Below are 13,666 nucleotides of genomic sequence, written 5' to 3'. Positions count from 1 at the left end.
TTCTACTTCAATTTGTTGGTTAGAATAGATGACCTCCGTTGAAACTTCACTGAGACTAACAGTCTATTTGTGAGCTCCCGCACAGATGTGATGATAATAATAATAATAATAATAATAATAATAATAATAATAATAATAATAATAATAATAATAATAATAATAATAATAATAATAGCTTCATTTTATATAGCGCCTTTCAAGAGACCCAAGGTCGCTTTACATAGATAGGGGGGCGGGAATAACAAAGTAACAAACATAGTGGACAGACACACAACATATATATATGATGATGGAATTCATTCAAGATCCTCTCCACCCTCGGGTACGTCTTTGCCACCGCGGCACGGTCCATCGTGATATTGGAGATGGATCGAGCAATAGACTGTACTGTAGCTGTCAAAGCTCCATCACAAATGCAGTTATGTGAATAGAAAGGGATTCCACTCAGTCAATGTTGCGATGCGCATTTGCCTGATACATGTTATTGCTGGATGCCGGGAGGAAGGCGATGCTGAATGTTTTCAATTCATTAAATAAAACTGATACTTTTTGCAAGGGTTTACTGACTGTCATACAAATGATCAACCAACTACATACTGTAACTTTTCAGTGCACGTTCTCATTTACATTGTGACAACAGCCTTGTGAGTTCCCGCAGTGACCCGCACACAGACATGATGGAATTCAAGTTCATGTTTGTATTGATCACATATAGGCAGGCTACACATGGCGTATCGGCTACATCATACATGGCAGTAAGATTCATTGTTCTTGTATAGCTCGTATTATTGTTTATGTAGGCTACCCAATACTGACATCAAAATGGATTGTAGTATGCATGCCTCTAGAAATCATATGCAGCAGGTAGAAAATCGACGGGAGATCCATCGCGATTTGGAATCAAATTGAGGAGAACTTGAATCCCTGGTATTAATCAAACAACACGGGGAAAGGCAGTCATATTCCAGCGCGGTCTTTATTAGCCGACAACAGAATAGATGCCTCTAAAAATCATATAGCCAATCGAACACAACTAATAAAGGCATTCATATTACAGCACGGTTATAATGACACACAACCAACGCCAAACAGTGGTCAACGAACGGTCTTTATTAGTATTTTGAGCTGTCCAGGCAGAATTGCAGCAATGGTCTTAGGGAGCCGTTGATATCTGACATCACCGTTTACAAATCCGCCTTTTATTTATCCCAGAATACGCGATAGTGTCTTCTTGGTTCGACAGCAGTGAATTCTCTGTGGAGTTTCTCAGAGTCCCGCTCGGGTCGGTCCATTATTTCACATCCCATGGGGGGTGTTTCCTCATTTTCATGACCATATATGGATAATCATGCACGAGCATTGACGGTAGAACAAAGTGGTATTCATCATGACAGGTGTGCGTAGAGCCTGCGTACGCACGTGTGATGAATGCCGACTTCCCTGTGCGTACGCTAGTTCTACATTCCGTGCTTACGTGTGACTGTGGAAGTAGGTCAAGTTCTACGTCCACGTTGATGAATGAGGGCCCTGGGTCCTGTGAAATCCTCCCTCCCTGGGAGTGGCTTCCCAAGTTAGAGAGATAGTTCTGATTTCTGAAACGCAGCTCTGTTTTATGCTTCGCCAATGATGATGTCGTTGATTGATCGGTAGAGTAATTTCTTCTCGGCACAATTCATTCTGTTCATCGATCAATGTAAAGTCGATGGGGTCAAGCTCCTGTCGGTACAAGCTGACTGAGGCTCACTGAAATGTCCTTTGTGTGCTCCGTGGTCGGCTTGTACAGACAGGAGCTCGACCCCATTGACTTTACATTGGTTTGTGGCCAACTATCTGGAGCTACTAGTGTGAGGAACGGCATGGACTGCGCTGAGAAAGGACTCAATCGATCAACATCATCATTGGTAATTATTAACACTTTGAGTGCCAGGGACGTCATAACTCGTTTTATTAGCCCCCCCCCCCACTGAGTGCCACGGACGACAAATATCGTTTTATTGTTTTATTAGCGATCTGAAATCATATTTCATCAACCGAGTCTCCTGTTGGTACAGCAGCCCCTCTACAGGAGCTCAGAATGGAAAAAAGCGCCCCCTATCGTCTATCCCTGTGTAACTGCAGGTCAGTCGCTTAGACTGACCTGGGATCTGTAGATATGTAGGGGCGGAGCCAGCTGGTTCCTTGTGCTGGTAAGAAGTCTGATCAACATGGAAGTCATCGCGGGACAGGAATCAGCCTGGAATATATATTTACAGCAGCCAATACTCAATCAATAAGTGTGATCGATATTTGGAATGGCGATCAGGAATTGGAATGATCTTTTTGGAGAACATCTGATCTGAGGTAAGGAATCTATTTGACCAGTCTTGGGATAATCAGAGTTGTATTCGCTGAGATCTCAGCGTTTGCCCTATGTGTGATGTGTTTATGTGTGCGCGATCGCTGATGAGGAAATAAGAGAATCGTTTTTTCAGATCGCCTCTATAGCGTGCATAAGTACACATATACTATCGATAATCTAGCGTTTATTTGAAAACGATTCATAAATAGGCCGAAAAATGACAGTTTTTGTGTATTCTAGAATATTCCAGTAAATGTCTTATCATGGAATCTTTATATTTTCCTTGAAAACGAGGGCTTTTCAAAATGCTATAAAACGAAAATGAACCGATAAAAAAACAATCCGCTTCGACAATGTTGACTGGAAAATGAGTCATTGATAAGCGACGGGCAGATTAGACACATAACCATAATTTAAAACATAGATTAGGCGTTTTTAAGATAACATTGAAGTGGTTGGTGGCATTCAACAGGTAAATCAAGGTTAAGCACTGGCTCTGAAAGTGTTAAGATCTAAGTTTTTTTTTTTAAATATAAATTTTTTACCCAGGGACAGTGCACATTAATCAACATCTTCAGTTTCCACATCAATGTAAATGTGCCAGAATTAGCTAATGAGCTAGTTTTTTAATCTGTAGTCCCTGCCTACCATGATGCATGTCTTTATGGTGTGGCAGGAAACCAGAGTACCCGGAGGAAACCCACGTGAACACAGGGAGAACATGCAAAGGCAGCAGTGCTAACCACTGAACCCAGGACCTTCTTGCTGTGAGGCAGCAGTGCTAACCACTGTGAACCCAGGACCTTCTTGCTGTGAGGCAGCAGTGCTAACCACTGTGAACCCAGGACCTTCTTGCTGTGAGGCAGCAGTGCTAACCACTGTGAACCCAGGACCTTCTTGCTGTGAGGCAGCAGTGCTAACCACTGTGAACCCAGGACCTTCTTGCTGTGAGGCAGCAGTGCTAACCACTGTGAACCCAGGACCTTCTTGCTGTGAGGCAGCAGTGCTAACCACTGTGAACCCAGGACCTTCTTGCTGTGAGGCAGCAGTGCTAACCACTGTGAACCCAGGACCTTCTTGCTGTGAGGCAGCAGTGCTAACCACTGTGAACCCAGGACCTTCTTGCTGTGAGGCAGCAGTGCTAACCACTGTGAACCCAGGACCTTCTTGCTGTGAGGCAGCAGTGCTAACCACTGTGAACCCAGGACCTTCTTGCTGTGAGGCAGCAGTGCTGACCACTGTGAACCCAGGACCTTCTTGCTGTGAGGCAGCAGTGCTAACCACTGTGAACCCAGGACCTTCTTGCTGTGAGGCAGCAGTGCTGACCACTGAACCCAGGACCTTCTTGCTGTGAGGCAGCAGTGCTAACCACTGTGAACCCAGGACCTTCTTGCTGTGAGGCAGCCGCAGCAGTGCTAACCACTGTGAACCCAGGACTTTCTTGCTGTGAGGCAGCAGTGCTGACCACTGAACCCAGGACCTTCTTGCTGTGAGGCAGCAGTGCTAACCACTGTGAACCCAGGACCTTCTTGCTGTGAGGCAGCAGTGCTGACCACTGAACCCAGGACCTTCTTGCTGTGAGGCAACAGTGCTGACCAGTAACCACTGAGCCACGTGCCTCTCTGAGATCTAATCTAAAAGTCTATGTCTTAAGAAACACTGCCTATGATGAAATGATTGACTGATGAAATCTGTCTTCTTTACAGCCGGGGGTCATGAAGTCCAGAAGAGGCCACCACCTCACCCTGAGGACAGTGGGTCTGTATTGTGTCTTGGTCCTGGCGGGTCTCGTGCCCAGCGGGGCGGCCAGCTACAAGCAAGGGGACAACGTCAGCCTGTATGTCAACAAAGTGGGCCCCTACCACAACCCCCAGGAGACGTACCACTACTACACGCTGCCGGTCTGCAGGCCAGACGAGGTCAGTCAACACTGTGCTGCTCAGCAGTGTGTATGTTACTGGTTTGGGTTGATGGCAATCTTAAGAAAAATATGGGGGGAAAAATCGACTTTCTCCTTGAAAGTAATGATGCACTGTCACAACGTTACAACGTATCCACCTAACTAAAAGGTAAATAAAATAAAAAGGTTTAAAACATGAAAACATTAAAATGAATAAAATAAAAACATAAGAATAGGAAAAAAGGTTTAAAACATAAAAACATTTAAAATTAAAAACAAAACAAAACAGGCGGTTAGGTGGTCGAGCGGAGATTGCGTTCGTCACCAGCCCCGGAGTTGTGAGCTTGGTTCGCCTGTTCGAATCCAGCTCACAGCTCCGGGGTTGTCACCAGCTTGGCTGGCCGTCTGCACTAATACAATTGGCTGTATCAGAGGGTGGGAGAAGCTGGCGGGGTGGGTCCGGGTCGTTGTAAACAGCGACTCCTACAGTTCGGTCGGGGCGCCTGCTAAGCGCGGATTGGACGTGAGGGGGATAGTGTGGTCCTCCCACACGCTACGCCCTCTCGATGAGAATCCGCGCTGCCAGGTGAAAAGAAGCGGTGATTGGCTGGACGTGTGTTGGAGGAAGCACGTGGTAGCCTCCACTCTCCCAGATGATCTGACTGTGGGGGGTAAGTGCGCAGCGACCAGGAAGGGACTGGGAATTGGCATACGACTAACATTGGGATGGGAGAAAATCGGAGGAAAATGGAGGGGGAAAAAAGACCAATAAATTTTTTTAAAAAAAACAGTAAGAAGAAGGTACAACAGAAACACTAGCCGTTGGTGGGTCCTGGGCGTTGTGGACAGCGACCCCTACAGTTCGGTCGGGGCGCCTGCTCAGCAAGGGTAGGATCTGGAGGGAGGTAGTGTGACCTTCCACACGTTACACTCTCCCGGTGAGAATCTGCGCGGCCAGGCTGGCTGCCGGCTGGCTGCACATGTGTCGGAGGAAAGCATGTGACAGTCTCCGGCCTCTCGGACCAACAGTAGGGGAAAGTGCGCAACAACCAGGAAGGGGGTTGGGAATTGGCATAACGACTAACAGTGGGATGGGAGAAAAATCGGAAAAAGAAGGAGGGGGGGGAAAAGATATATTAAAAAAAAAAAAAACAGACCCTAGTGGAAGGCGGAGTAAAACCAAGGGGTTTTAAGGCTGTGGCCTTGAAGGCAGCGATGGAGACTGAGGCCTTGATGGACCTCGGCAGCTGATTCCCCGGTGTGGAACAGGCACGGTGCCTCACGGTCGACAGCCTGGTGCGTGGGATGGAGAGGTTTTTGCTGCCAGACCTGAGTGACCTGGACGCAGGTTGAGGGGAGAGGAGGTCCTGGAGGTAGCCAGGTAGGTCGGGCCGGAGTGGTTTATGGCCTTGTAGACCAGCAGGAGAACCTTGAAGCTGATCCACTGGTTTATTGGCAGCCAGTGAAGGGACTGGAGGACTGGGGTGATGTGTTGTGTTTTACGGGATTTGGTGAAAACAAACAAACACAACGGTTGCTATGTGCAAAATCAATGGTTTAATTTCAAAAGTTATAATTTTAGGGTCTTATTATTTACAGGACCTTGTAAACAAGTCGTAGTGGAACAGTAATAGTGTGCTTTTTACAGTGTTTTACCTGCTCTACACAGAAATGTGGTCACCAATGGTTAAAGGCAGCCATGTTGGAACATAGAGGAAACCTTGGAAACAAGCCTCCAAACAGCAGCTCAAGCTTTCTAAGAGTTGTCAATCAAAATGTAGAATATAGGAGGAGTCATAAAAATGACATAATACAGTATATTTACTGTAAGAGTAAACATTTAAGGATTTTGTTATTGTTTAAGTGTAGTAATCAATCAAGTACACATTTGTTTATCTTTTCTTGGCCTGCTATCATGTAATTTGCATACCTTTTACATTTACCTCCATAAACAAGGATTATTTACGTAAAGACTCCCTGCTTATAACGAGCAACATCATTTAACAATAACACAAATAATCTAAATAATTTTGCACTTTACTGGGTTTGATTGATTGATTGATTGAAAACTTTATTAACAGATTGCAGAATGGGTACAATACAGTACAGCTCAATACACACAATTGTTAAGGGGATGCAGACCAGAGAAAGACTTTCGTCTTGTTTACATCAGGGTCCCCCATTTTCAATTCATCAGGACATATATGACATACATGACATACAGATAGTCAGTACTGCTACATCTATACATTTATGACATACCAGATTTGCAAATACAGTACTGTTTGTGATACAGAAGGAGTCAGGAAAAGGGAGTATATACATTTGACGTAGAAACTGCACATTGTAGGAGGTTGGGTGGGGGGGGGGTTGGGTACACTGGGATATTGACAACCATACTGGGTCATCTACATTGGAGGTGGTTGGGGGGGGGGGGCACACTGTATAAACAAGCAAAACTGTACATTGAGGGGGGGGGGGGACACTGTACAAACAAACAAAATTGTACATTGGACTATTGACAACCATACTAGGTAAATGACTGTACATTGGAGGGGGTTGGGTTAGGATATTTACAGGGGCCAGTGTTGAATTGCAGTCTCCCGTAGGTGTCCCTTGAGAGAGGTTTTGAAAGTGGGTAGTGATCCACATTCCTTTATATTAATATTCAACACACACACATTCAAGGATACAGTTGCCAACAATGCCACTCTATTCCATATTTTAGCTTTGGTATTAAAGGAACACAAATTAGCTTACCGTCTTCTCCAGAGAGAGACAAGAAGATGGATACCAGTTTCCTCTCTGTGCGTTCAGTTCAGTCTGGCTGCACGTTAGCCTAGCCTAGCACAATGAATGGAAGCGGACAGTGCCGGTTAGCCTTCGAGAGAGGTGTTAGTTGGACAATGCCTAGGCTAACCGGCACTGTCCGCTTCCATTCATTGTGCTAAGCTAGGCTAACATGCAGCCAGATAGCTTTTCTACTGAACGCACAGAGAGGAAACTGGTGTCTATCTACTTGTCTCTCTCTCTGGAGAAGACTGTAAGCCAATTTCCCAAGATGTTGGCGTGTTCCTTTTAAGAGCCACACAGTAGATAACGCCCTCTGTGCATGCATGTGTGTTTTCCATTTCTGTCGATCATTAATGAATAACAAACACAAAAGACACAACCCTGGCTTCTTCAACCACGCTTCATAATAGGCACACTGTGCCTTCTCTGGGAAGAACAAGAGAGAACGTGTTATCGGCTTTAGCAAGAGCAACAACTACGTGCTGTTGTGCTGCTGCTACACTACAGTATGTTTTGGGGTCTTTGCCTCGAGGACGGGTGGAACTAGCGGTCCTTTTTCGGTGACGAAAAGACATTTCTTCTTCTTCAGGTGCACCACAAGTCCCTGAGCCTGGGTGAGGTGCTGGACGGAGACCGGATGGCCGAGTCTCTGTACGACATCCGCTTCAGGGAGAACACGGAGAAGAAGACCCTCTGCCAGCTCACGCTCTCAGAGAAACAGGTATTTACCCCAGCGTCCAATGTCCCCAGCGTCCAATGTCCCCAGAGTCTAATGTCCCCGGAGTCCAATGTCCCCGGAGTCCACTGTCCCCGGCGTCCAATGTCCCCAGAGTCCAATGTCCCCAGCGTCCAATGTCCCCAGAGTCCACTGTCCCCGGCGTCCAATGTCCCCAGCGTCCAATGTCCCCAGCGTCCAATGTCCCCAGCGTCCATTGTCCCCGGCATCCAATGTCCCCAGAGTCCAATGTCCCCAGCGTCCAATGTCCCCCGCGTCCACTGTCCCCAGCGTCCACTGTCCCCAGCGTCCACTGTCCCCAGCGTCCACTGTCCCCAGCGTCCAATGTCCCCAGCATTCTGCCGGGCCTAAAGGTTGGAGAAGGAGGTTTGTTGTGACCGGAGGGTAGACATTGGCCGGTTAATAAGGGGGAGGGGGGGGGGGGGGGGTATGCCTTGTCAAATAAATATACCCATCCCTCTGCTAAATGTTTGTTGAATGCCCAGCAACCCCCCATCTCTCTGATCAGAAGTCCCCCCGTTTAATGTGAGTAGGCGGGGAAACGGTAGTTATTATTATTAAGAGTCCATTGCCTTCCAAAACCTTGCAGGGTTTGCATAGGAGTGCGGGTGATTAGATCTAGATAATAATTCACAGATGTTGTGCATTTATTCCTATATTTGTCTCCAGAGCGTCTGGCTAGTGACCAGGCTCTGTCCCTTTCTACGAGTGAAGCTGCTAGTTCAGGTGAAAACCAGGCTACATTCTGACCCTGAGTGAAGCTGCTAGTTCAGGTGAAAACCAGGCTACATTCTGACCCTGAAGGAAGCTGCTAGTTCGGGTGAAAACCAGGCTACATTCTGACCCTGAAGGAAGCTGCTAGATCAGGTGAAAACCAGGCTACATTCTGACCCTGAAGGAAGCTGCTAGTTCGGGTGAAAACCAGGCTACATTCTGACCCTGAGTGAAGCTGCTAGTTCAGGTGAAAACCAGGCTACATTCTGACCCTGAAGGAAGCTGCTAGTTCAGGTGAAAACCAGGCTACATTCTGACCCTGAGTGAAGCTGCTAGTTCAGGTGAAAACCAGGCTACATTCTGACCCTGAGTGAAGCTGCTAGTTCAGGTGAAAACCAGGCTACATTCTGACCCTGAGTGAAGCTGCTAGTTCAGGTGAAAACCAGGCTACATTCTGACCCTGAGTGAAGCTGCTGGTTCAGGTGAAAACCAGGCTACATTCTGACCCTGAAGGAAGCTGCTAGTTTGGGTGAAAACCAGGCTACATTCTGACCCTGAAGGAAGCTGCTAGTTCAGGTGAAAACCAGGCTACATTCTGACCCTGAAGGAAGCTGCTAGTTCAGGTGAAAACCAGGCTACATTCTGACCCTGAGTGAAGCTGCTAGTTCAGGTGAAAACCAGGCTACATTCTGACCCTGAGTGAAGCTGCTAGTTCAGGTGAAAACCAGGCTACATTCTGACCCTGAGTGAAGCTGCTGGTTCAGGTGAAAACCAGGCTACATTCTGACCCTGAAGGAAGCTGCTAGTTCGGGTGAAAACTAGGCTACATTCTGACCCTGAGTGAAGCTGCTAGTTCAGGTGAAAACCAGGCTACATTCTGACCCTGAGTGAAGCTGCTAGTTCAGGTGAAAACCAGGCTACATTCTGACCCTGAGTGAAGCTGCTGGTTCAGGTGAAAACCAGGCTACATTCTGACCCTGAAGGAAGCTGCTAGTTCGGGTGAAAACCAGGCTACATTCTGACCCTGAGTGAAGCTGCTAGTTCGGGTGAAAACCAGGCTACATTCTGACCCTGAGTGAAGCTGCTAGTTCAGGTGAAAACCAGGCTACATTCTGACCCTGAGTGAAGCTGCTAGTTCAGGTGAAAACCAGGCTACATTCTGACCCTGAAGGAAGCTGCTAGTTCAGGTGAAAACCAGGCTACATTCTGACCCTGAGTGAAGCTGCTAGTTCAGGTGAAAACCAGGCTACATTCTGACCCTGAGTGAAGCTGCTAGTTCAGGTGAAAACCAGGCTACATTCTGACCCCGAAGGAAGCTGCTAGTTCAGGTGAAAACCAGGCTACATTCTGACCCTGAAGGAAGCTGCTAGTTCAGGTGAAAACCAGGCTACATTCTGACCCTGAGTGAAGCTGCTAGTTCGGGTGAAAACCAGGCTACATTCTGACCCTGAGTGAAGCTGCTAGTTCAGGTGAAAACCAGGCTACATTCTGACCCTGAAAGAAGCTGCTAGTTCGGGTGAAAACCAGGGAGGTACTTGCTCCTTCACCCTGAGCCTTGTTCCCTGGTGCCTCGTCAAAAGGCCGGTGCCAATTCAACATCTGGGATTTCAGATGTAAATTGTTACAAAAACATCAAATAAAAAGGCCCGTTCACTGAAATGACTCCGATTTCTCTTGGAAACCACGTGTGAATGTATTTGTCTTCTTAAAATCCGAGGTTTGATCACTAGCGCCCAACTCAAAGGCAATCGTTTTGTTTGAACAGATAAGGTCAGTTCTTGAATCTTGAATCTTGAAGTTAGGCTGGACCTCCTAGAGCAATCTTTCAGATGAGGTCTGGTAAGTTCTGTTACCAGCTGGGGACCAATTGAGGCCACCACTAACTAACCCCCTGGACACTGAACAGGGCATCTAGTGGTGATTAGAACAGGAATGATGATGAGGAGGAGAGATATCCTGCTCAACCTTGAGAACAGGGGTGGGTGGGGTGGGTAGGCCAGGCCATCAAAAGATATATACTTGATGACATTTGATCATTTGATTTCATCCTATTTCCATCAAGGTACACGCCATCAGTTTTATACGGGTGTGTGTGTGTGAATAATGCAAATTTTATTCTATAGTTTGGCCTTATTGCCTAGCCTTAATTCAGATTCAGATTAATTCAGATTCAGACAACTTTATTGATCCCGCGTGGGGCAATTCATATTTGCAGCTTCACCAACAAGCAACAAAGACAAACAAACAACAAAACATCTCAACGACAGCACGGCAAATAAAAAGAGAAACACTTCATGTGATACAATCCAGCAATAAAAGTAAAAGTAAAAACAGACAACCAAGTGCAAAAGGCTACTTAAAATGACTACTGTCTGTGTGTGTGTGTGTGTGTGTGTGTGTGTGTGTGGCAGGTGGATGAGCTTCGCGAGGCGATAGAGGAGCTGTACTACTTTGAGTTCGTCCTGGACGACATCCCCATCTGGGGGTTCGTGGGGTACATGGAGGAGAGCGGCTTCCTGCCCCACAGTCACAAGGTGAGAGAGAGGGAGATTATTTTGTTCCGTCTGGCCACTCCCCTTCCCTGTTGGCCACTCCCCTTCCCTTCCCTGTTTCTTGTCCTCTCTGATTTAATTATTTCTGTCTTTCTGTTTCTGTCTTTCCCTCTTTCCCTTTCTCCTTCTTTCTCTCTTTGTCTCTCTCGCTCCCCTTCCCATCTCTCTCTTTCTTCTCTCTGTATCTCTATCCCCCCTTCTCTCTCCTTCTCTGTGTCTCTGTCTCTCTCTCTCTCTCTCTCTCTCTGTCTCTGTCTCTGTCTCTCTCTGTCTCTCTCTGTCTCTCTCTCTCTCTCTCTCTCTCTCTCTCTCTCTCTCTCTCTCTCTCTCTCTCTGTCTCTGTCTCTGTCTCTGTCTCTCTCTGTCTCTCTCTCTCTCTCTCCCCCTCTCTCTCTCTCTCTCTCTCCCCCCCCTCTCTCTCTCTATCTCTCTCCCCCCCCCCCTCTCTCTCTCTCTGTATATAAAGGTGGGCCTGTGGACTCACCTGGACTTCAACATCGAGTACAACGGCGACGCCGTGATCTTCGCCAACGTCTCCGTGAAGGACGTGAAGCCCGTGCCCCTGGAGGAGGTGGGCGGCGTGGGCTCGGTGGGCGTGGGCGGCGGCCTGAAGATCAGCCACAGCTACAGCGTGCGCTGGTTCGAGTCCCCGCTGCCCCACGCGCGGCGGGCAGAGCGCCTGCGCGACTACTCGTTCTTCCCCAAGACGCTGGAGATCCACTGGCTGTCCATCATCAACTCCCTGGTGCTGGTGGTGCTGCTGCTCGGCTTCGTCATCATCATCCTCATGCGGGTCCTGAAGAACGACTTCGCCAGGTCAGAGGTCGCCTTGTTGTTGTTGTTGTTGTGGTCGTATGTTTTGTAGGGCTGACCCCTATTAGTCGATTAGTCGACTAATCAGTCGAAAGGAGCCGTAGTCGACTGGCCAACCTCTTAGTCGAATATATATATTAAAAAAAAAAGGTGTAATTTTTTTTTATTTACATTTTTTTTTACCATTCTTTCCAAAAGAAAAGAGGCCTAGAAGCGTGGCTAACGCTAATGGCACGCATACCAGAGGCTAACTGCCTAAGAAAACAGGCACAGAGGCACTGAAAGAGGATTTCACCCATCTAATGAACACACTAGACTAGACAAATATCAAGATGTATCCATCAGTGGACCAATTGCATGCTTTTGCAGAGGACAAGAAGCCTTCAGTCGACTCCTTCAGACATTAAGCACCCCCCACAGCCCAAATGGAATGATAAAAAAAATATATATATATATATATATATATATTATATATTTATATTATATTATATATATTATTTTTTTCGACCAATAGTCGACTAACGGCAAATTTTGGCCAATCATAGTCGACCATCCAAATCCTTAGTCGGGGACAGCCCTAATGTTTTGTATTGTTGCAAAAATGGAACTGATGTTTTGTGTCTGAAGCTGGTTTCAAGAATCTTATTACAGGAGCAGTTCAATTTGCTTAAAGGAACACGTCAACATTTTGGGGAAATTAGCTTTTACCGTCTTCTCCACAGAGAGACCAGAAGATAGATACCAGTCTCCTCTCTGTGCGTTCAGTAGAAAGCTATCTGGCTGCACGTTAGCCTAGCTTAGCACAATGAATGGAAGCGGACAGTGGCGGTTAGCCTTCGGGAGAGGTGTTAGTTGAACGCACAGAGAGGAAACTGGTATCTATCTTCTTGTCTCTCTCTGGAGAAGACGGTAAGCTCATTTCCCAAATGTTGTCGTGTTCCTTTAACACTTTCAGCTCCAGAGGGCGCTGTGTACTGTGTGGTTAAAAGGCCAGCGTTCTAAAGTATAGGAATACGTGGCGGTGTTTGCAGGGCTATAACTATATTATATATTATAGCTATGGATACAATACTATTGCCCATTTGACATTGAGTATCTATCGTTCAATATGTTAAAAAAGAAAAAAAAATTCATCCATACATTCCCGTTTTATACCGTGGTGAATATAAGTATGGTTTTAGAGCGGTCTAGGGTAATTCATGGGGGGCTGGTAATAGCACCCAACGTGTATTATACTAAATACATTGGCATTCCGTCTCTACACACGCTACAATAAAGAAATCAAATACAAATGATGGGTATTATGTTCCATCATGAATGCATGAAAGGGTGGGTCGGGGGGTCGTTTTTTTATGCTTTGATCGTCACCAACGGAATACGTTATGGACTAGCGTTACACACATACGCTCGGATCGCAATGAAGGCATGATTTTATCAACGCAAGATTGATATCATATAGCCCTTACCTTGACTAGGATGTGCCCCAAAAAGAATATTCCAATTATCTGATCGCGAGTCCCAGTATTGGTATTGATCGTGTCGCCAACATAATCCGCCATACATCATCCATTTGGAGCATTTGACGCTCCTCAAGCCGATCGGGACAATCGCTCCCCTTGCCCGACATGGAAAAGTCCGCCTGGATGCGGCCGGTATTGCCGGTCCGCCTGGTAGGATGCGGCCGGTATTGCACTTTTGTGATCTCAGACTCATTCCCTATGATAACACCAGGCTCCCTGGATGGATAATGAATGGAAATATCGAATAAAAGAAAAAAACTGCCAAAACCCGACTATACTCTGGTCTGGCGCTGAACGTTC

At 46.6% G+C, this 13,666-nt stretch overlaps 1 protein-coding gene across 1 annotated transcript in view; it reads left to right on the top strand.

Moving 5' to 3' along the window:
• The window catches only part of tm9sf1 (transmembrane 9 superfamily member 1), a 37,058-nt gene that overhangs the window by 5,018 nt on the left and 18,374 nt on the right, over window positions 1-13,666 (top strand). The window contains exons 2-5 of the mRNA XM_084326412.1: window positions 4,045-4,257; window positions 7,621-7,752; window positions 10,893-11,015; window positions 11,500-11,849. Coding sequence (XP_084182538.1) covers window positions 4,054-4,257; window positions 7,621-7,752; window positions 10,893-11,015; window positions 11,500-11,849 — 809 coding nt within the window. The 5' untranslated portion in view covers window positions 4,045-4,053. The remainder of the gene's footprint in view (window positions 1-4,044; window positions 4,258-7,620; window positions 7,753-10,892; window positions 11,016-11,499; window positions 11,850-13,666) is intronic.

Source organism: Notolepis coatsorum (assembly GCF_963971535.1).
Source record: "Notolepis coatsorum genome assembly, chromosome: 12".
NCBI classification, from domain to species: domain Eukaryota; kingdom Metazoa; phylum Chordata; class Actinopteri; order Aulopiformes; family Paralepididae; genus Notolepis; species Notolepis coatsorum.
Note: the sequence above shows the minus strand (reverse complement) of the source record. Positions and strands in the feature narration are given on the sequence as shown.